Source organism: Xiphophorus hellerii, chromosome 19 (assembly GCF_003331165.1).
Source record: "Xiphophorus hellerii strain 12219 chromosome 19, Xiphophorus_hellerii-4.1, whole genome shotgun sequence".
Classification (NCBI taxonomy): domain Eukaryota; kingdom Metazoa; phylum Chordata; class Actinopteri; order Cyprinodontiformes; family Poeciliidae; genus Xiphophorus; species Xiphophorus hellerii.
Window position 1 is genome coordinate 8,842,578 of NC_045690.1, and position 24,632 is coordinate 8,867,209.

General features: G+C 37.0%; 1 protein-coding gene across 11 annotated transcripts in view; it reads right to left on the reverse strand.

Annotated features, from left to right (window-relative positions):
• The window catches only part of ralgapa2 (Ral GTPase activating protein catalytic subunit alpha 2), a 116,379-nt gene that overhangs the window by 77,082 nt on the left and 14,665 nt on the right, over positions 1–24,632 (reverse strand). For 10 of the 11 annotated variants that reach the window (XM_032546806.1, XM_032546807.1, XM_032546798.1 and 7 more), the window contains exons 2-16: positions 20,361–20,471; positions 20,187–20,236; positions 10,971–11,028; positions 9,298–9,341; positions 8,984–9,164; positions 8,766–8,881; positions 7,529–7,667; positions 6,190–6,398; positions 5,517–5,762; positions 5,218–5,400; positions 4,887–5,021; positions 4,122–4,270; positions 3,925–4,036; positions 3,535–3,772; positions 1,764–1,943 (exon numbers count right to left, since the gene is read on the reverse strand). In XM_032546806.1, the coding sequence (XP_032402697.1) occupies positions 1,764–1,943; positions 3,535–3,772; positions 3,925–4,036; positions 4,122–4,270; positions 4,887–5,021; positions 5,218–5,400; positions 5,517–5,762; positions 6,190–6,398; positions 7,529–7,667; positions 8,766–8,881; positions 8,984–9,164; positions 9,298–9,341; positions 10,971–11,028; positions 20,187–20,236; positions 20,361–20,471 (2,151 nt within the window). Of the gene's footprint in view, positions 1–1,763; positions 1,944–3,534; positions 3,773–3,924; positions 4,037–4,121; positions 4,271–4,886; positions 5,022–5,217; positions 5,401–5,516; positions 5,763–6,189; positions 6,399–7,528; positions 7,668–8,765; positions 8,882–8,983; positions 9,165–9,297; positions 9,342–10,970; positions 11,029–11,723; positions 11,801–20,186; positions 20,237–20,360; positions 20,472–24,632 lie in introns of those variants that run through there. The other variant, XM_032546809.1, reaches the window with a different exon arrangement.

Sequence of the window (24,632 nt, forward strand, 5' to 3'; positions counted from 1 at the left end):
AAATACAATGCATACACAAGTGCTGGTCAGAAGTTTACATACACTTCCTCACAATTAAGTGCTGGAAAATGTGATCTTTTTCACAATGATGTTTAACTATTCTTTTTTCAGGTTGGAATTATCATAAAATATACAAGATCAGATAAGTCTGAATTTATTGTGAATTGTATGCAAACACACACACACGCCCACACACACCTAATGCAACCACCAGTATTTAGATGATCTTAAATAAGTTGTAAAATCCATCTCCTTATCTGTCTTCTGTGTGAGAGATTTACCTTGGACAGAGGGGTTACACACATCAAAGATAATAAATTGATAGATTAATTGATAAGAGAAACTATATGCCAGTACTAAGGCTCTTGTCTAATTCTGGCTGGATTACTTTTTCACTCTTATGATAAAGAGGTAATTTAAATTGGTTAGATTCCTGCCACAGACAAAGCTCCTATTCATTTCAACAGAGTTGAAATGAAGCTTAGTGATAGCCTGATTTATCCATATCGAAACCACTGGTTTCAATGTGGTGTTGAAACTTCATCCAAGTTTCAACTCTTGAACTTTTATAGCTATTCACTCATGTTGTCATTGAAAAATTTGAAAGTTGTCCACCATCTTTATTATTCCATCCAGTTTGCACAATTCATTACCACCGCTGATGGCAAAAAAAAAAGAAGCATGATTTTAGCACCTCTATAGTTGATAGGAGGTATAGCAACCATAGCTTTGGAAACTTCAAGTTGACCCCAACAAAGACACATCACTGTCACCATCACTAAATAGCTCATTCTTTTCCTCATCTGCCTACAAACCTTTTCTTCAAAAGGTTTGTCCATGTGGTTGGCTGAAAGTCTCAGTTGTGCTTCAAGTGTTTATTTTGGAGGACAGGATTTTGTCTTGGTCAGAAATTCGTAAACTGACTTTACTGTGAATCATCTCACTGGTATTTCAGCATATCCTAGTTCATCGTAAACTTTAGATCAGGGGTCTCAAACTCCAGTCCTCGAGGGCCACTGACCTGAAGTTTTTAGATGTGCCACAGATACAAAACGCTGGAATGAAATGGCTTAATTACCTCCTCCTTGTGTAGATCAGTTCTCCAGAGCCTTGCTAATGACCTAATTATTCTATTCAGGTGTGGTGCAGCAGAGGCACATCTAAAAGTTGCAGGACAGCGGCCCTCGAGGACTGGAGTTTGAGACCCCTGCTTTAGATTAATAAAAAAAAGATCAAATTTAGACATAAGTAGATGTTCTAACCAGATGATAATCTCAAACACACATTATTACTGATTTTGGATTATAATTCCAGATTGGCTCAGACCCCAATCCTAATGAAAATACACAAGCTATGCTCACAAGTCAAATCTTGGTCAGAGCACAGCAGTATCCAGGTAGAATTGTGCTAAGACTGTGTTAATGGACAAAAAAAGTAGCTGGTATCTGTCATGCTAACAGACATTTAACTAAATATTAGTAGGAATTAGATGTATATTTGTGCCTCCATGTGTGATTTTAATCTTGTGTGTATTGGATAAAATGTCCATAATATTAAAAATTGTACACAAACATTTTGTGAATTCATATTAGTTATGTTGTACCATCATTCCTCCCTGAGGAAAGAAACTCTTGCAAACGAATCAATATGACAACAATGTTGATTTATATTTCTGGTTAGTACTGTAAAACAGCGTACATGTGGGAAGAGCTTTATAAAAGCCAGTGGTGTGGAGCTGCTAGTGGACCGTGGATCATACTAACCGGAGGCCTTCTGTCGGACATTGTTCCGGGCTTTCTCCACACCGGGGGCTCCTGAGGTAGTGGCAGAGCGAATCCTCATGGGTTCCTGGGCTACAGGCCCACCCTGCTCTCCGTGGTTTCTCCAGCTCAGTGAGAATGAGCGTGCAACTGCAGCAGCCTTCTGGGAGTCCTGGATTACTCCTGGCATGCAAAGAGAGAGTTTTAAAGGGCTAAAATGCCAGTGGGCAGTTTTGCAGGAGCTATTGGCATAAATTCAGATTTAGAAGAAAGGATTATCCTGACAACAAAGAGAGATATCTGCAGGGTGCATAGTACTACAAAGATTACAATTTTCACAATAAAGGCTTTACAAATGTTGATTCACCAAGTCTTGAGCTAAATCAAAGTACAATGTACCAAAAATATTGTTAATACAACTGAATTCAAGCAAAGTTTAGTTTAAAAGAACCAAAATTATATCACTTAAATGAGTTAAACATTATCTTGCAAGCGTATTTCATTTCATATTTGTCATATTTTGTCACATTACAAATAAACGTTAGGGTAGTTTATAAATAAATACTAAACAAATTCAAAAGTAGTTCATAACAATGAAGTGTGTACAAGAATCATTTACAACCAGTAGGAGTTGTCATCATATCGTTTGTCAATTATCATGAAAAATTTTGGATTGTGATAAGAATTATTTATTGGAAATGGTATTTTTACTATTTCCTCCACCCTTTGTTCCATGAGAGCAACAATAAATATTACATTTGAAAAGATGATTAAATGCAGTTACTGTGTGCTGCTTAGAGATATAAATCACATTTTTTTAAGTAACTGGGTCCTGAAGAAGCCTATTTTAAATGTGGATGTTTTTCAAGAACAGTATATGTGTTTGTGGAGCTATGATGCTGCGCCATGCAGTCACAGTCATACATTTACTTAAAACTAATTAATTTATTATAATTTTTATTATTATCACAATAGTACCACAAAATAGTGTCCATAACATCCATCCCTAATTTTCAACTCAAGTCTTTCAAGGCTTATTTCTACTTAGACACTGATTTTTCCCCCTCATTAACTCTGAGCAGTTTCTCTGCTTCCACTGAAAAAGTTCTCGCACAACATGATGCTGCCTCCACCATGCTTTACCATGGTGATGTATTGTGAAAGGTTATTTTCAACCTCAATACAATTGGTCTTCTTTCCCCCCTTTTTTTATTGTTACATTTTTTCCCCTTTTTGTTCTTTAAATACCAGCATCTCAATTAAAATATGAATTTATTCTTTTTAAGTAAGTTTAATCTGTTTCTTTTTTTAACCTGAAAACAAATATCAACCATACTTTGTCAACCACAAAACAGCAACGCATTGTACGTACATTGAGTAAATTGACATATTGTTCTAATAAGTTAGTCTTTTTTGAAGCATCAGCGTTTGTGGTTGAGAAAATAATTTTTTTGCACTTTAAAGATTGCTGACCACTGGTTTAGGTGAGAAGCAATGTCTTGGTAGGTTTTGTGATTATCTTTTCATTTTTGGATAATGGACTTAGAACTGCTGCAGGGGAAGTTCAAAGCTATCAATATTCTTTTGTTACCTAAAACCTTTGTCTATCACAAAAAAATAAAATAAATCACAGTAAGTACATGGGAATTTGTGGTTGTGATATGACAATAAGGAAAATTGAAAGTGGTATGAAAACTTTTGAAAGGCTCTGTATCGCTTGCAACTTTTTAAAATCATATCCCAATTTTCATGTTTTCATATTTAATCCCCTTACCACGTCCTCGCTGCTTTTTCTCCTTCTGTTCGCTGAGTTTGTCTAAAGGCAAGTTGGCCATGTCCAGGCCATAAACAGAGCGTGCCAGCACAGCCGTCAGCGAGTCCATGATGCTGGCCCACTCCATCACCAGCTCCTCCCAGCAGGTAAGAGAGGACAGCACTGCCAGCAGCTCGTCCCACAGCTCCCGAGATATAAATACGCTGAGGTTTGCTCTAACCCACGCCACAATAATAGTCTAAAAAAAAATAAAAATCAGGAGAGAAGAGCTCAGCTTGTTCAGTATCTACTGTAACCTTTAAATGAGTTCATGGGGAAACTGTTGATTAAAATTTAAAAATGACTAAACTGCAAAGAAATTTAAATAAAATGGTAAATATTGGCTTTTACCCTAAAAAGTAAGGATGCTAAACTTTCAGCAAAGCTGTCTTTTCTTTGGTTTTCTTGTGGCCTCTTCATTACTGCCTCTGTGATCTTCAGTAGCACCTGCAGCATCTGCTCCCTGAGGAATGAACAAACATAAATCAAAAAGGCATCAACCAAAGAATTATCGAAGAAAATCACTCATATACTCCAAAGTTACTAACCATGTCTGTGTAGTCATGCTGTGCTCCATGATCATGTGCCGATAGATGCTGAGAACATTCTTGCACACTTCAACCTGATTTTCCAGGAGTTTCGGAACGTCCTGGCATGGCTCCAACAGGAACACATTGGATGAGTTGGTCAGGAAAACCTACACAAATACACAAAGGTATATGTTACATGTGCATATGTGGACAGGTTTGTTGGTAACCTTTGTAAAAACATGTTAAAAATGTATATTAAAAAAAACAGAATTTAATTTAAACTAATTTATTTAGATTTGATCAAATCAACAGTAGAAAATTAAATAAACTGGTATTCCAAACACCCATTGAAAATACGTTCCACAAATGGCTTTTGTTTTTATTTATGCTATACTTTTTAAGGTTGATCAGAGTTCTTTCGACTCCCTAGTCAGTAATCCAAGAATCCCTGTAATAATAAAACAGAAACAGGCCCATTTCTTCTGATTTATTAACTACATGACAGGATGAGGATCCATGTTTACAAAACAGTCACCAGGAGGGAAATGTAAGAAAAAAATTCTGCTAACTCACTGATCACTGTAACAAAAGTATAAGAATTATAAGAAATAACAATAGGGTCCCAAAAAAGGTGGTGGTCTTCCATCCAGACATCCATCATGTTCACCCGCGTGTTCATGTAAGTTCACGCTGACAGATCACCATTGTATGGAAGTTGTTTATCGCACTAAAAACAATTATTTCTCAAGGTAATTTCTTCATGTGAACCAAAGTATTACTGACCTGTAGTGTAGGCTGCATGCCAGCTTTAACGTCTCTATTCTGCTCCTCTGTGAGAAAACCCCGATTGATGGCACTGCTGAACGAGTAAGTCCTTCCCCAGCTTGACGAGCGTTTGTGACCATGACTCTCAAACGCCTTGCAGAGAAAAAAGAGACAACAAAGGGAGAGGCTCAAAAGGTTTTATGCTTGGATTGTATGGAGAAAGAAAAATTTCAGAATCATGGATAATCACGTCTATTTTACTATACTTTTACACTCCACACAACGAATGTTTGCCATGTGTCAAAATGATGTAAATCCTGTCAACATTGAAACTTTCTGTGAATTTTACTTTTACATGCATGATGCTTGCATCTGTGCTGAGAACACGCTCTGAGTTTTCATCCACTTCATCTTCCTGGGTAGTTGGGTCAGGCTCGGTCATGAAGATGGGCTTTTCCTGCAGGAGCCACTTTCTGTACACTTTGATAACCTTCCTGGTTGCTGAGGCTTCACAAGCCGGCAACAAGAAGGCCTGTGAGATTGGATAGAGAAGTTAGTAGAATGGAAGTAACTCAGTCAGGATAAACATACGACCAGCAGAGGGAGACAAAGCACAAGATATGAGAATAGTTCTTATATTTGTTGTACCTGGTGGAAGACTTCATTGACAAAATTAACATTGTCCCTTGTGGACAGCAGAATGCCGTGCACCATGTCGTAGACATGCTTGTGCTCCTCCTCAATGCTACACAAACTGGAATCACTGGGCCTTCGATCAGACAGCGTGCTGCTGTTAGAGTGGCTCTTTTCTGTGTCCCCTGGTGGTCCGCTAGTATCCCCATCAGTAGTCTTATCTTTCTCCTTCTCCTGGCTGCTACCGCCTGCAGTGACAGTCTGCCAGAAATAAACAGGGGGAGAGAAATTAGAAGTCAGCATAAGTTAAAGAAGAGGATCCTCACAGATAAATAACTTGGCTTCTACAATACATACTAAAATTTTTTAAATCATCATCAGTTCTACTTAAATTCAAATTTAGATTGCATGTACAGTTCCCTTCTTTTCTGATAAACATAGCACTTAGAAAGGAAAAAATAGAATGTAATCAAACAATTAAAGAATGCTGTAGTTTGTGGAGGAGTTGCACTACTAATCAGTAGGTCATACAATAAGGCATCTCTCCCATATTCACTATTGATATAAAGGAGAATATGGAAGTTTTTTCCCTCTTGCTCTATTCACTTTTATATGGTTAGATTTTCCAAAAACAATCTTCCGTTCTTTCTGACAATAAGAGAAATGAATAGAGTGGCATCATATTCACCTGGATGAGTTTGGGAATGACCTCAGTGCCGTTTTTGGCGCTCTGCGCTGCAGCAGCACTGTTGATGTACTTCTTCTCCAGGAAGAAAGTGACCAGCCAGGTGATGAAGGCTACCCTGGGTGCCAAGTACTGATCCCTGGTGCAGAAGGTGCTCTCGTTGTTCCTCGTCACCGGCACATACAAGGGTTTCGCTCTGAGCGGGGGGAGTTCTGAACACAGAACAAAGGAATATAAAAACTGAAAGGCAGACTTATGGCCCCAGATTCATATTTAGGGCTGTAATTGTTTGAATTACATGTTTTATTAAAATTCCAGGAAATTTAAAGGACAAACATGTTCCACTTTTGTTTTGTAAAACTAAAAGGCAGAACTTTCAGGCAATCTCCATGGGTCTCTCCCAATGCAGCACACACACTTCATATTTCACCAACACCGGTCAAGTAAAACATTGTGTCTAGAATATGCAACAAGCTGAAAGAACTCGCAAGCCACTGCTGCAAGAAAGAAAATTTTTTTCTGTTCTTGCAGAGTGCTGACCTTCAATCTTTAATCATGAAAGAATTGCACTGAAATCTCTGCCCATTTGCTCAAATCATTCGGTCTGTGATCCTTCTGTGCAACAGACTTAACGAACGCCAATTTAACTGTTTCACAACCAAAGATAATCTACAACAAACATCAAGTAATGACTGAAAATATGTGGGGAAATATCCTGCAGTTTGACTGTAACTGCAACCGACATCTGATTATTTGCTTCTACAGTTGTCTGTTTTACCTCATACTCCTCTCGCCTCCCCCCCCAAGAGTCTGATTCCAATAAGCGCATAAACGCCCGAAACATCCCTTCTATTTGTTGATATACAGACATCCCTGACCACTTGTGTGAAATTTTCAATTGCAACAGGAGTTCCTATCAAGATTTGATCATACCCATGCAGTCTGCCATGTTCAGCTGTTGAGAGCAAAACTAAATGATTTTCCAAAGAAAATCATTTAATCATTTCGCATTAACAGATAAGGAGAGTCTTTGTTACAGTCATATTTGTACATTTTTGTGAATTCACTTTTGTATTTTCACAATTTGTACTCTTACGTTATTTTACCATCTGTCACTGGTATCGGGAAAGTAAACAAATCTTACAGATATTGTAGTATAATGTCATTAATTAATCATTTTATTTTTTCAACTGTTACTTAAGTAGCATGATATATGAAACTAACATTTTCACTATCATACCATGATAATCTCATACTGAGTCAGGTTTAATGTATAATGTGAGAATAGTTGCTTTACAAGACTTCAACAACAAAGAGACACATACTGAATGAATAAACTTACCTAACAAAGGCTTATAAAGATTTGTGAATTTGGTGAAAGAGGGGAATAGATGTGGAAGGTAGTACTTCTTGAAAAGACTGAAGAGAAATCTGAAGCCTGTGTCTTCATTCTCTTTGTTCTTCCATTCTAAACTGGATGCCTGAAGCAGACAAACAGCACAAAAGCAGACAAGGTCAAGACAATGTTCATACAGCGAGCGTTTATTGTCTGTGTGACAAGGCCCATCCATCATAAGAAACAAAACACAGGCAAGGTTTAATTGGGTTAAAATGAACATTCTGAGCAGCAGTTTTCTGCAACAATATGATTGAAATAAATGCTGGTTAAGAATGACTGCTTATCACAAAGTACTCAAAAAGATGCACATCATGCTAATCAAAACAGTTGACCTTTTAAACAGAATATTGTTCAGTAAGGTATATTGTGGTAATCAAATTTGTAATCATCACCACTTAAGCCTCAAAATTAACTCGTTACATCACAGATTTCTAATTTAAAGTTTTACACAATAAGTCCTGCATGCAGTGAGATACAGAGAGGATATAAAAAAAGAAAAACACACACAAAGCATTTTAAATCATATTAACACTGATTGCCTAATGAGATTGCTCTTTTTTGTCTGTTTCATAATAACACATACTTCACTGCATTATACAGTAAACAGAACATTATTCCACAGTTGCAGGTCCTATGGGGTGTTTACAGCAGAAATGCTAGACATTAATAAGGCACACCTTGATTATTCTGTAAACACAGCTGCAACTCAATTGTATCGTACGTGTTTCAGTGACAAATTGGGAATATGGCAGCATGTCAGTTGGGCCCCCATAGACAAAAATAAATCCAAGTACAAAAAAGAAGAAGTAGTAAAGTAGTATTTGGGGATTACCTGCTATATGAACATATGAAGCTGAATTGACCGTTTTCCAAATTTCATACAATGAGTACATATGACCACCTCTATAAATGCAGGACTTTGGCATTTAATGGCCTGGAGAACACAGGTGTGTGCTAACACAATGTCGAGGTAGACACGACTTTGTGGAATGTGTTTCATGTTTTCTTGCAGTTGAGGTCCGATTTAAGTAATTTAGAAATCTGACAAAAACCAGATGAGTTTTATTATGTTCTGATACCTACAACTCCAGATTTTAAAGATGGTGCACTCACCTTTTTCTTCTTGATTAAAAGTGACAAATATTTATGAGCTGTTTCACAGCTAAAGTTTATTAATTACCTGGATAACCATGTACTTGAGCAGTGTTTCAAGAAAGTAACAGGTCAGGTCATCTGCAACCTTCTCTCCAGACACAGCTGGAACCAATGGAGTGATCTCCTCAGGCACTACCTTGGCTGTACAGATCAAAAAGATACAATAAATCCAAAAAATAATTATATGAACTTCTATGAGCATAACTATGAGCAAAATAAGCAAATGGCCTGAATCTAAGTCACCTTCCAGGGTGTTAGAAGATGGGTTGTTAATGATGGTGTCAAGCGTGCAGGGTCCTCTGGAGGAGGGAACAGTAGGGAATCCCGGAACCAGACAGGCAAAGATAAGGAACTGCTCCTCGGCGCAATTGTCCCGTAGAGCCTGAAGCCAAAGCAGGAAGAGACGGATCCCCTCACAGCGGATCTAGACAGATGATAAATTATTTTATTTTATATACAAATTCAACTCAGTTTATCTTCAAAACCTTATGTGGCAGGAAAGTAATGTTTCTGCATTTGGACATTCATATAAGAGTTTGATACAATCAACAACTTACTTTAAATGAATTTCCAGTGTGCAGAAGTTTTTTCAGAATAGAACCTGAAAAAGAGAAGAAAAAAAACCACGTTTAGATATTTTTGACAACCAAAGTCTCCAACCAAAGTTACAAAGACACAGCAACCCCACAAACTGTCATCTTCACTGAGACAAATGGACTTTGAAAGGGCATCTTGACAAATGAACAGGCCAAGTGGCACATCATCACATTTTTCCGATCCAAATTAACATTAGTTGATAGTACAACGAATCGATGAAGCCAGTCTGTTTCCTCTGTAATCAGATGAGACATGGTTCTGATTGCAAGCCAAAAGGGGTTTGTGTGAATTAGGGTATAGTTTTGACAGGCAGCAGGCAGCCCTGTTACTATGAGGACAAAATGGAAGGGCAACATATTTTAACTGATCAGAAACAAGAGAGCTTTAGGGGTAGGCGCTAGACCATGTTAATTTGGAACATTACTTCATATGTATTAAAGTATATTACTAATCAGAAAATAGAATAAATAAAACAAAACAGAAGAATAGACCAAGTTACTTTGGTGCACAAAGTAATAAAATTAGGTTATTTACCAATGAGCTTCTTAGTGATGTGTATTAGAGTAACTGTACTTTGATTATTTCAATATATTACGGAGGGGGTTTGTGGTGTCACCACTATGTTGAGAAGCATTTTTGCTACGAATTTATGGCAGACATTGCTATAGTGATTAGACTGTAGCTCACAGAAGCACAGTCAACAGGCTGACATGTGGATAGATGAAACAATCTGAGATGAAGGTATGCATGGGGCTTGATTTAACTTAAGCTAAATCAATTTAAGTTAAATTGGATTATAATGTTTTATACACACATACAACACAATGGAACATAAAATCATTGGAAAATCATTGGAAAAAATTGCAACAGGTATTGTAAAAGCTAGAAATGCTAGTTATTCATAACCTGTTGGCAACAGGATTTACAATAAAAAAGATGATGGTGTTTTTATACTTTTTTCATCGGGTGTCCTCATCAGAACGCTGGATGCACAATAGCATAAATTTATCTTTTCATACTCGTGGACTTGAGCACAGAAGTATCTTAATAGCGGTGTAAAATGTCTGTGACCTTGCAAATCTCAGTTTGAAAGGGACTGAACGACTAAGTCATGAATGTCATTCCAGCCACCCAGGGAATTTGTCAGGAGGCAGAGATTTTCAAGCAGTACTGGAAATGGATGTAAAAATGTGATAACAAAAAATATGGCAGTTATCTTCTCTCAAATGTGAAAATAACAGCACCACAACTTGACCAGTGACACATGAACTGATGAGTGGAAGAGAAAATCCCCTGTGAATGCAGGGTGGAATAAGGGGCGTATTGCAGAAATGGCCAGTCTGCAACACTGATTTAGACGTGAATCACCAGAACTGAAAAAAAACAGTTATAATTTTGGTCATTACATCTTGAAAAAAATTGTATGCAGCAGCAATATTTTAAGTGTACCTCAAATAAATTACATTTTAAATCAAGTGCCTCTTTGTATTTTCAAATGCTAATTTATTTTTCCTTCCAGATATAACACTCAGGTGTGCTAGTGATTTGTTTATACTTAAATGTCTCAGAAGTCAGAAAAGCTAAAAAAAAATAAATAGAACATACACATTGCATATGTTGTCCAAGTACATACCTATACTGTGAAATTGCCATCTGTTGTAGATTTTCTCAGGCAGAAGTTGAAGAATTTTCTGATGAAAAGAAACAAAGTTATGGTTAGGTTTATGAAAGGTTTAGTTGTTGAAGTTCTCAAAAAAAAGTAGCAACAAACCAAACACCAACAGAAGAAGAAAGAGAGATTCTAAGATAATTGAGATGCACTATAATCAGACCGGTTTTCAGTTACATCAGTTCTGACCTGTGACAAGTAGATTGAAAATAAATAAAAAAAATAATAATTATGTTCTTATTGAAGACAGACACAATGAGAAAAACTGTAACAGTAACAATCAAAACAATGCTCTTACTTTATAAGGTTGGCAAACAAAATTAATTACACCCAAAATGAGCCTATAACTTTTTTCCCCAAAATGAGGATAAGACACCAAACATTTATTTAGTACCAATTTTAATAACCATTACATCAGTTTTTAAGTAGCTATTAAACCAGATAACTAAATAGAATAAGATTGAATATTATATTGGAAATAAATGTCAGTTGCATTAGTGTGGGGTATAGAGACTGCCAAGCTGTTACACTTCAGTTTTTTGTTGCTTCTTGGCTCTCAGTCAGAAGTAAAACTAGCTCCATTTCCCAAACAGACAGATAGCTGAACTCAGGTCTTCAAAACGAGAGCCCACAAACCCATGGGCACCATCGGTGAGGCTGCATCTGCTTTCTAAAAACAGTATTAAAAAAATGAAAGGTGATAACGACTGACTTTACTTTGGTAAGTGCCATCGGTACATGTTTCAGGAATACAGTGCATTCACCCTTTGCCTCCACTTTTCCTAGAAAGTCTGCAGAACCTTGAGACACAAGAGAGCACAACACCTCAGCGTTAACCACGTTACAACTCAATTAGTGCACCCTAACCTTTCAGCAGCCTATCATTATTCCTGAATCTAGCGACAGGTTAACTGGGTCCCACTGGAGAGATTGAAAGAGGAAAAAAGCCTGGGGGGAAACACTGCAACTGTGGCCCCCTTGCTACCTGATAGTCAGTTCACTGGGATCAACCTGTGCTCCCGATGGTTCAATTCTTATCAGGCCTAATCACTGACCCAATAAGTCTTCATGATTGCAATGTGGAGGTCAAGCCTGCCTTTTTACTGCTTTACGAAGGCAGTTCTGACCCACTTAACAAGACAAGCATTGCTGGACAGCATAGTAAAAAGCTCATCTGCCCCGGAGAGTGAGAAACTGAGATAGTGAAGGATTTGGAGCATAACAGGAAGAAAAAAAATAGCGAGACCTTTAAGGCCAAAAAGATTAAGTCAGCCGCAGTCATACAGAACTGCAGGAGCATCGCACAGAGAAAGCTTGCAGGATGGAATCATTTTAAGGGTAAAGTGATCAAGTTCTTAAAATGTTGAAGATATGTGTATTTTTAAAAAAAATAAATGCATCTGTAAATGTACAACTAGAAATATTCTGAAGAAATTTAAATGGGGCTGCCAAAGTGTGCCCATCATTTGGAACCCAGTGTTCTAATGCTAAAAATTAGCATCAATTCTAAGGTAAACTACAACGTTCTCAATAGCATGTGGAGAGTCACAAGCATGTTGAGTAACTCTATTCAGTATGTTAAAATTAGTGTATAAGCTAAAACTAGTCAAAATCTAATGTTAGCCTAAATGCTGCAGGTGGCATGTGGGGTATAACTAGCATGTTGTCTTACATTGACTTCCTCCATTCACTGTGTTAAATATGGAGAATAAAAAAAAAAAAGCTAAAAAGCTTATTTTAGGAAAAAGGCTGTGAAAAGGCACAGCCCCCAACTAGTGGGGGTCAGTACACTGCTAATGTTAATGCACTGCATTAACATTTTTACTGCTGTTGGTGAGTTTTGCAGAAAAGTAAAAATGTTTAGAGTTTTTTTTTTTAATCATTTGTTATAAATATATTACAAAGCAGCCATTCAACACAAAAGTAAAAATCTGATTTATACTTCGTGCTAGTTCGTTACCAGACAAAACACTCATCTCTTAACACCAAATTGGTAATAAGTAATATTATTGTTTATAAAACAAAAGCTTTTTTGAAATACTGCTTATCTGCTTAGACACAAGAAATTTACAGTTGGTAAATTTTGCAAAATGAAAATCAGATGTTTGCTTTGCGGCACTTGGGTTACCAAAAAATGTACTCATCCTTTACCAACAGATTAACAACAGATATTGTTATTGTTCAAAAAACATAAGATTTTTTCTGCTCTTTTGAAATGCAACTTATCTTGCACTTACTACTTAACAAGAATTGTGCAGTTGGTGAATTTTGCTCAAAAGTGAAAATGTTTTTTGTTTTTTGTGTCATTGGTGGTAAATATATTATAAAACAGACATTCAACACAAGAAAAATCTGATTTATACTTCGTGCCAGTTCGTTACCAGACAAAACGCTCATCTCTTCACACTAAATTAATTACAAGCAATATTATTGTTTATAAAACATAAGCTCTTTTGAAATACTCCTTATCTGCTCAGACGCAAGAAATTTACAAATGGTAAATTTTGCAAAAGTAAAAATCTGATGTTTACTTCATGGCACTTGGTAACCAGAAAACACACTCATCTCTTAGCAACAGATAAACAAATATTGTTATTGTTCAAAAAACATAAGATTTCTTCTGCTCTTTTGAAATGCAACTTATCTTTCACTACTTACTATTTAAGAATTGTGGTGTTGGTGAGTTTTGCAGAAAAGTGAAAGTGTTTTGGGGTTTTTTTGTCATTGCTGGTAAATGTGTTATAAAACAGACATTCAACAGAAAAATCAGATTTATACTTCGTGCTAGTTTGTTACCAGACACGCAACCCAGGTAGAGAGGGCAGAGTCCTCAAAGCAGCCATCATGAGTTTGAGTCCTGGCCTGTTGACCTTTGCCCCCCCCCCTTTCACAATCCCATTTCCTGTCAATCTATTGTGAGGTTTGGTTAACGCCACTAGAGCAAAAACATAAATAGAAAAATAAAGCATAATTGTTGATGTCACACAAGAGGAAACAAAAAGTGAGAGTACGTTGTGTGGAGAAAAATTATATTTGGCATCAGAGGGGAATGAGCAACTTGGTTCAAGATGGTAGAAATGTAAATTAAAGCTCAAGCCCAGAGGAACACCATATATGAATTAATGGGGTGGTCTAATGGAGTGGGGGGATGCATATGTTGCACACTTTGGTCCCTTAGATCAAATAAGAATTGTTTAAATACCACAGTATTTACAATACACAGTACACTGCTTGTGTATTGTTGCTACCTTGAGCGTACCCCCTCAAGTTACCTACTGACCAAAAAGGATAATATCCCATGTAACAAAGCTTAAATCATCACAAAATGGTTTCTTAAATATTACAATGAATCCACTGAACTCCAACGACCTCCACAGTCACCAAATCTCAAGCCAATGTAACCTTAAGCATGTGGTGTAAAGGGACGTTTCCATTGTGAATATGCAGCTAACAAACATGCAGGAAGTGCTTGAGTCTACCATGATAATAAGGGACCAAAATCTCTGAGGAATGTTTGCAGAATATTGTTGAATCTGTTCCAGAGAGAATTGAAGCAGCTGGAAGGGGGAAAGAGGGTTCAACCTGGTTCTAGCTGGTGGATTTAGCTGGTGTACCTTAAGCTGTGGTCCCCATTTCTTGGATGTCTCTGTTTTTCAGCACCACACTCGCTTCTTTTTCCTCAGACTAAATTCTAGCCATTGACTGTGGCAGCAGAGAAAATGAAGCATGTATCACTTTAAGGAAAGACATGATGACAATCTGTTCTGTTTAACTTCTTTCTGATCCGATTCCACAGACATGATGATATGCGTGTCCAGATGGGAAGCTGCACCTTATTATTGATCCCACGTGGGATTCTTACATCCCTGTACTGGAGCTGTACTTCTCCCTGGGTCAGCAGAGACATTATGCCAGGCTGCAGCACAGCATGGTAGCCTAGTTAAGCCCTTCCCTATGTGTGAGTGTGTGCGTGTACAGACACAATATCATTGTCTTTCCTGTCTGAGAGCATCAACAAAGGAACACAAACGAGAGATGGATAGCTAACGCAGAAGAACTCCCTGTAGTGAGGGAACAGAAGCACCAACGTGATGAATTTAGTGGGCAATATGAGGCGAATACAGAGTCTGCAGGGCTAGAGGTTGGAGGAGTTACTGTAATCTGCAGCCATACCCCAGCATAAAGATAGAGGCATTATTGTGGTACTACCGCTGCTTCAACGCATTTACATGATCCGCACTTAGGTTTCCAGTGGCAGAGCCAGAACATGACAGTGAATATAGGTAGTTTATGAGGGCTTTTCGAAGGGAAGCAACAGACATATATTGTTCTCTGAGGAACATTTGTCATTTACACAGTGTTAAGGATTTTTGACGACATGGAGAGGATCACAACATCCAAAGCTGAAACTAACAAAACAAACAAACAAAAATACTTAAAAACTACACACACAGCACTTCACTAAGAGCAAATTAAATGTGGCAAACTTATGAGGAGCTCGGTAACAACTTAAAACTTTAAGACTGCCACGAAACACGTGCTAAGTCAAATGGTTTACTTCTTATGCTATTTTATTTTTAAACAAAGCATTGGTAACTAAACTAAAAACATCCTAAATAAATTTGAAAAAGAAATGTCAAAATTAGATTATAAACATTAAGCAAAAATATCCAATAGAATGACCAGAATTACATGGCTGGCTTCATTCTCCTCAAAGGCCAGTGGGTGGCAGCAGCAGCCTGCAATATCTCTAATTAGGCAAGGCAAGCGTGTCTGTATTGCACAATTCATATGCAAAGTACTAATTTAAAGTGCTTTACATGAAAAGAGAAGAGAGGTAATAAAATCACATTCTAAATAAGAAATACATGTTTAAAACAAATAGCTCAGACATGATACAAATTAACTGACGGAATTTGACATGTACATGAAAATATCAGTCCTGATTTGAAGGATCCACCAGTTTATTCAGTTTTTAAGAAAGATAAATAGGAGAAGAAAAAAGGAAAATTGCTTTCCTTTGATTAGTTCTGATCCTGAGAACTGTGAGAAAACTGAAGGATCTATCAGGGGTGGGCAATCCTGGTCCTCGAGGGCCGGTGTCCTGCAACTCTTAGATGTCTCCCTGGTCCAACACACCTGAATCCAACAGCTGAATCACCTCCTAAGTGCAGTCAAGTTCTCCAGAGTCCTGCTAACGACCTCATTATTTGACTCAGGTGTGTTGAAGTAGAGATGCATCTAAAAGTTGCAGGACACCGGCCCTCGAGGACCAGGAGTGCCCACCCCTGATTCTAGATGATTCATTCTAGATAAATAAATCTTATGTCTATAGTCATTTTCACAGATAAAAATATCACAAAGCACTTTATAGAATGTCATGAACAACAAGGACAGACCTGGTGCAGTAATTTAAGGTATTATCCATTTTCATGGTAATGGACATGATTCTTGCTGCAGCACTTTGAATAAGCTGAAACTCCCTGATTTTTGGCTAGGAAATGTTATTTAGGTTACAAAGACCAACAGACATAAGACACAATTACAGTAATCTGAACTCCTTAAAAAATGTTGGAAATTTTTGTGTCCTGTTTTGACACAGATTTTCTTTATTCTGAACAATTTTTTTAAATAACAGCAGGCTTTAGTGATACACTTTAGCTGTTTTTAAAACTAAAGTCCCTAGGTTTAATGCATGCTTTGTCTTATAAGGTGCTGCTATCTAACCTTGCATTTTTGGGACCAACAACAATGACTTGTGTTGGGGGTTTATTTGCATTAAATTGGTGGAAATTCTGCTGGCTGCAGGGTGGCGTAGCTTTGAGTGCTTTTGCGATGCAGTAAGAAGGTCCTGGGTTTTCCCCGCCTGGTGTCTGTCTGCATGATTTCCCTGAGAACATGTGGTTTCATTGTGGGTACTCAGGTTTCCCCGACAGTTTTTTAAAACTGTCACCAGAAGTGATGACAGTGTGACATGGATCAGTGACCTGTCTATCTCACCATTTCCCCAGTGACATTTGTTCAACATTCATTAATTATAATTGTTAACTACAATTCTCTTGGTTCTCCCATACACAAAGAAGACGAATACCAATAAAATATCCTCTAACATGGAAAGGGAGATTGAAAGAGAGAACAGTAGAGGGAATTTGGAATGCTGATTCAGGTCCGGTTGATAGACAAGAGGTCACAGCAAGGCCATATCCTGGAGAGAAAAGGGTCCTGGCACAGACTTCCTTCTGAATGTTGCTGGTTCTAAGGTTGTCCCTTAACCGGTCCCACAACCTCACTGGCACCAAGATAAAAATGCTCTCTGATGGTGAAGAGTCATGTGGGAGCATAAACAAGTCAAGAGTCCCTGAAGGGCTGAGAAACTCACTGGTCTTGTGACAGCAAAAACTGCCTTATAAAACACTCTGGACTTACATTTACTGCTTTATTCAGTGTCTGTCATAAAAGTATTTGCCTATACCTCTCCTTTTCACTTACAAAAACAAGCTGGATAATAAAATGTTCTTCAATATAGAGAACCGCATATTGTAAGTTCAATATAGAAATGTTTTCCAAGGATAAAAATAAATTAAATCACTCTGATCATAACAATGATAGTTGACATAACGCAAGTATAATTTCAATAACTTTATTAAAAAAAACAACAAGTATAAATGGTATGATCTATGAATAAAAATTGTTTAAAATACTCAACATTTATAGAAGTCACTCAGGTCACCAACAAAAGCCAGATATAGCTATCAACACTGCATGTCAAGGCTCTGAACTTCATCAGGGCATTTGTCCTTGGTGTTTGTAGTTCTCACATAGACTTAGGCAATCAAAACACTCATGCAGAGTTTTGATTTTATTTTGCCCATTTGTGAATTAAGGCAAATTCTATCAGTTGTAATTGTATTAAGCAGGATTTTCTGTAATTCAAACCACATGGCCTTTATTTACGTTACATCGACTAAAATCTGTCAGCTGTGAGCATAAACACAGTAGCATGCGATGTGTGAACACACTGCACTTGAAATATTGCCACCTTCCTAAGATAGACAATTTTTGAACCCCCCAAAAAATCACTCTCTCTTTCACAAACACCATTATCAATCTGGAAATGAAATATTACCTACAAATCTAACTTATTAACTAATTCTCACATAGTCTACTTAGGCAGACCAGTTACATTACATACATTATCAGTACGTATTACAGTTATAATGTGAAATATTTTCACATATGTTGATAATAGTTGATATAGAACAAATTAAAAAAGCAAGACTAATAATCCCAACAAAACTGATTTGAGTGATTACCGACATCCTCATTCAATGTTTACCATTATCATGATAAATCTCAACTCTTATGATTATTTGTTTCCAGCACTAATGACAAGTAATGCAATAAATGCCCATCGCTTTTCCATAAATATAGAAGCCTCTACACCTGGGCTAAATTATAACAGTTCCTAAACAGCAACTGATCTAAAGCAGAAATGAAATAACCATAAAAACTAAATAAATGCTGATATGGATGTAATTATTTTGCTTCCAAAATCTTTTTCTTCTAAAAATCTCTCTGGATTTTAACCCAGATGAGGGCTGTACATCAACCATGTTGCAACATTTAACATATGCTTTTGCTAAAATCTTTGTGGCAGCAGACTCGAAAAAAATCCTGGAAAGAAGCAGTGATGGCTGCTGGTCGAATGGGGGTTGGAGAACTCCAATAGAGCTTATGGGCAGGGACAAAAGCATACCCCCCTCAAGGTACCACGGATCAGCATGGGAGCTCACACTCCCCCCTCTGCAAGCCACAGAAAAAAGGGTCACATGCCTGATCATGGCTGAAAAGTAATCCCCATGCAGCAAACTCAAAAAAAAAACATGCAACTACAATACACAACAAACATATCTGAATGCTGCTGAGACACCATATTAAAATTTTTCTGGTGACCCAAAATATTCGTGCAACAAATATAGTTAGTAGAGATGAATTATTCTTCTTAACCTGTCCAATCAAATTAAAGCGTGTGACAAAGCTTTATACGGTCCTGCAAACACAAATTGGATTTTATTCCAGACAATTATTAAACTGGATTTGAAGCTAGATTTAATAAAGAGGAATTAATTTATTATCTGCTTCTTTTGATTAAAATTTATGATACAAATTTCTTTCCAATTATTCCCTTGCATTAAGACACTAGATACATTCCTAGGCAACATTAGCCATTCATGTGTGGATTTGCTGCATAAAAATATTCAACAATGAACTGCATTTTCATACAAATAGCATACAACTATCTTCTAATTCATCTGCCATCATCCCGTTAGCACATAACAAAACACCTGGTTAAACCAGATAAAAGACACAGCTTCTGATAACAAATTTAAGATCACATATGGAGAAAAATGACTAATATAACAGTTTGGAAAGAGTAAGTTAATGTAGTGTACCAGAGATCAGGATCAAAGAAACTCTGTATCTGTCCTGTACACACCCACTCAAAGCAAGCTTATCTACTCAGCGCACGGGTGAAAGCACACGTTGTCACAGACGGGGGCTAAAAGGGGACAAATGAGGGTTAAGCTGCTTTCAATATTGACTCCATAAATATGGAAGAGGAGTGAATCCAGGATCTATTTACAGGTCAGATGAGTGGCTGTGTAATGACAGTCAGGGCGGTTTTCTTGATGAAAAGCAGAGAGAAAGGTTGACAGAAAATGTTGAAAATGACTTACTGAACAAAAAGGAACAGAGAGGCTACCTCCCATTTTGTTTTGCTGCCATCTTTAAAGACCTGCCCATAGCAAATGTAACTAGAGAGTTGATTGTTTGTACTTGAAACTTGAAACTTGAGCTGGCATTGCAGTGAGGTAAAAAAAAAAAAACACAAGTAAAAGGACTTTAACCTCCAGACCCATCATCTCACACACACTTTGGACATGCCCTCTGAGATTTGCATTAACTCTGGGCTTTTAAAAAGAAGTAATGATTGAGCTGAACGTTTTTTGTTTTTCACAATCCATTCTTGCTATTCAGGTTCTTGAATAAAAGGTAGCTAGCAGAGTTCTAAGACAATTGCAATTATGATCCCACCCCAGAGCTGAGCTGAAAAACAGGTTGTAGACTACATTAGGTTGTAGGTGGATCTGGGACATGAATAGAGGATAACTGACTTACTTCAAAAATAAAGAGGATAGAGTCCAGCTCTTCCCTTTGAGACTTGTTCCCTGAAACCACACAAAACAAAAAACATAGAGTGGAAATTAAATATATTTGGCAAGAACATAATCGTTAGAAGTACAAACACCAAAGTGCTGAGGCTCAAGTGAAACAGACATGCTGGGTACTTACCTTTTTGTTTTAAGCTGCTTTCCAGTGTAATGAAATTTTCATAGAAGATAAAATAAATCTGTGAGCAGTTGCTTTCAAAGAATGCCTTTAGTTCACTCTTGTCAATGATGTCTGTGGACACAGAAAAAGAATAAAAATGTTAAGAAGAGAATCATGATTGTGTGATACTTAGGCCTGTCACGATAGCAAATTTTGCTGAGCGATTAATTGTCTCAAAAATTATTGCGATAAACGATAATATTGTTTGAAGATCTTTTTACACTGATTTAATGGAAATGATGTAATAATGCATGCGATTTCCTGCCAAAGATAGATACACTTTATTTTCAAAAGAACGCTAAACACTGGAACTGATAAACAAAATAAACAAAACAACCAAAAACAAAAATAAAATGGATTCTCAGTCTCCATTAACAAAAAACTCACTTGGAAAAAAAAACTAAACAACATAAAGCCAAAGTGGAAATAAATACTGCATTCAACCAAAAGAGTGCAGATTATGAAGTCTGTATATTATGTTGCCCTTCAGTAATAATTAGATTTAAATAGAGAAGATGGGCACATCGACTACCTGATGCAATAGTTCACACTACATGATTTTTTGCTCCTATTTTTCCCCTTACAACAATCTTAAAACGTTGGTCTTTCTAAGATTGTGTGGTGTGTTACGGTAGATCGTCGTTGCCGCTCCGATCTAAATCAGGGGTTTTCACCGACTGGGAGCTTTAACTTAGCATGTTGAATGTGACAGGCAGCCAATCAGAAAGCGCGGATTCTCCTCCGTGTTTTCTGATGGGAAATTACGTCGGGGAATCCCAAACAGCTGAAACGGCGCAACCCGAAGTCCAGCGGACATTGGAGATGATATGTGGAAACAACATTAATGTTTATTCAACATGCAAAGAATATAGAAATGACAAGGGGAGCAGCTGGAGCGAAACTGCTGCCGCAGTTGATAAACCCGGTAACTTTTCAGCTGTTCTTCGTTAACGTGACGTAAATAGGTTATAATGATTTTCATTCGGTCAGGACTTTACGCTGACACTAGCCACATGCATTGCAGGTAGATTGTAGTAAAGCACTGATTAATGCCTGGTTTTAAAATTAGTTCACTGGACTTGTAGCCATTATTTTGTGCCCATTGTTGGACACCACACTGCAGGAACGAACCCGATCGAACCGTTTTACCTAGGATTTCTGTCGGCTAATGTGTGGTCTCTCAGGTTTTGAAAATGGGCCGACAATCGGCTGGCAGCTCTAAGATCGTGCAGTGTGCGCTGGGCTTTACACTAAGGAAATGAGGAAGGGAGGCACCGGAGTTGAGCCTTTTTTCATTCAGTCTCATTAGCTGAAAGAGAAAAAGGTCGGAAGAGACGATAGTGCCGATAATTAAAATGACGTCGATAGCTTTAATTTATCGTACGATTAATCGATTTATCGTTTATCGCGACAGGCCTAGTGATACTGGATCATGTTTTGTAGACTGAAAATTTACATTAGTTTATTAAATAAAACCATTATAAAAAGAGATCTGCCTCACTCCATTCATATTGTTTTGTTATTATTTAAGATGGTTTGTTGACATATGAGGCGTTATAATTATCATTCAAGACATTTGTCAAACACACATTCTGCCAGAGTATCACAGCAAACCCATACCTAAGCGTTTCCTAAAATAAAACTTTCTTTTCAGCCTAATGTGGTTTTGTACACACTTAACCGTATTATTTCTTTCAATGTACTGATGTAATTTAGTGATAAATTAATAAAAAAATAAAAAAATAAAACAATAAACTTTAACCTGTAGATTAACAGCTTTCACACATAGAAGACATGCCCTCTTAGATTTTCCATTAACAACTCAGATTTTAAAGTATTTATGGTGAGTTCCCATTTATATTACATATACTTCTAATTCTAAACTGATGAATTTGTACCATATTCAGTGTCAAAGCAAAGCCAGAACACATCTTATGTATAAGTCAGAACTGCAAAGTAAATCCATAATGTCCCACACTTTCACTCCCATAAAACCCAAAATGTAAAACATCTGTATGTCTCAGAACAAAATGTAGTTTGCCCTTTTCTATTATAAATCACCATGTAAATGAATGTATGGTTCTATAAAAAACAAGTCCTTAAGCCCTCTGAGAATCACCAAGTTGTGTAAACAAAGAGGTCTGACTTGGTTGTCATTTATTTACAGAAGGAATCATTGGTCAGCACAAATACATGTTGGTAGCTCCATAGCATCAGTAAAGTTAAGTGAAATATTGCAATGAGCCCTAAACAGAAAAACCATTAACATTTGATAATGTTTTATGGCATGAAAGTTCGATACTAAGGGGAGATATTGAAGGGAACAGTAGATTCAGTGAGTCAGTGATAAAATGCAGTAAAAAATACCATAACATCACTAAGAGACATAGCTCTGCTTCTTTGTTTACATAGTCAACATTTAGAGAAAAGGAGAGGTCGGTGTTTAACTCTGTACTGAGGGATCTAAAGGCAGCTCCACAAGAGGACTCTGCATACATAATGGTGATAATGGTTGAACAAATGAGATGAAGTTTTCTCTCTGCTCCTTCAGCTCATCTCCTTTGCCTTTTAGATCCAATAAGTCTTCTGCAAACATGTGGAAGAGATTATTAACTGCCTGTTTTTTCTGGGTCAGTGCAGCTGTGTCAGTCAGGTGACACATCTACGTATTTAAAAAGGGTGACAAAGTTGATGTCTGTTGCACTGCTTGTGAGTGTGCAACCACTGAAGAGAAAGTTTTTTTCATTTAGTGTTTCATTGTAGGTGTTGGTTGGTGTCCTGCTAGTAGGTGACCCTCCACCCGATCTCATGTATTTGCAGCACTTAACAGGTTTTCTTTAAGGATTTTCCTATTTAGCCCCACCTGTTTTTAGTCAAAGTGGTTCCAGACCTCATCTCAACATCATGTTGCCGTCACCACTATGTTTCACTGTTTAGAGTTAACTTCTGATGGCAAATGGTTGCACTGAATTTTATTGAGGGGTACACAAGTAAAGGGGCTAAATACATGTGATTAACACTTTTCAGATTTTTATGCATAAACATTTTTTGATAATTATCATTTTACTCTATTCAGAATTTTATGTCGCATACAATCCCCAAAATATAAAGGTTATGTATAGTGACAAAATGGGTAGATGTATGCAGGGATTTAATACTTTTGCAAGGTAAGGGTTGGAGTGAAATGCTGAACATCGATTTTATCCAAATGCAAGTACATCAAAACAGGCGAGTGGCATGCTAAAAATAATGCTTATTACATTTCCACCTATATTGCTTAAAGAAGCTTCCATGACAAATATTTCTGTCTGACTGTTTCAAACAATTTTTTTTTTTACAATTTGCACAGCACAAAAAACCTTACCATAAAAACAGATATTGGGAATAAAATCATACATTTATGATACAAAAAAGATCTAGCTTTTGCTTTACTTGCAGAACATAAGATGTGCTGTTTCTGAATAATTAAATGTAGGTCAGGAGGAGTCCTGGAAAAATAACAGCAATTAAGGTTCACCTTCTGTTGCAATGTCTCCTGTACCACATGGTAAACTGGAAAACTTCCAGAAGCTGTCCAGCTCCTGGGGAGTGCTGGAATGATGTACAATGTGAGAGAAGCCAAGACCACTTATCTGTGTTCCCAGATTAAAGCAGAAATAATGAGGATGCATGATGGGAAAATTGAGTCACAGACAAAATTGCTATTAGATTTCAGCCTTGATGTAAAAGGACAATCTGCAGAGCTTTATGAAGGAAATTGAAAGGTCTATCACTCTAGTAATGCACATCAAAATGCAACAAAATCACACACTAACTACACTGGAGAATAAATCGTGCAAATGGAGTACATAAAGCTGTGACATTGAGACTGAGTTTAACTGATTTCACGAGAAACTTCATTATTTTTATTTCGTTCCAGTAGTCAATTAGCAATGATTTAAACAAAAACAGACAGTTTTAATGTGTCAGCATCCTTGTGGCTTAATGTTATCTCATATAGGTGCAGTTAGCATGCAGGTTATCAGATGCCTACTGGCAGTTAAAACATTTAAAAGAAATTATAATTAACACAGTGGAGGAAAAACTAGAGTGTTCATAAAGGCAAATGTAAAAAAATAATATGCAGAAAGATTTAATTTAATGTATGATTTATAACTTTTTCAGTTCTTTCAGATAGATTTGATAAAGTCAGTCGATGGTCTGTCAGAGTAGTTATTAAAATAGAAAAAGGAT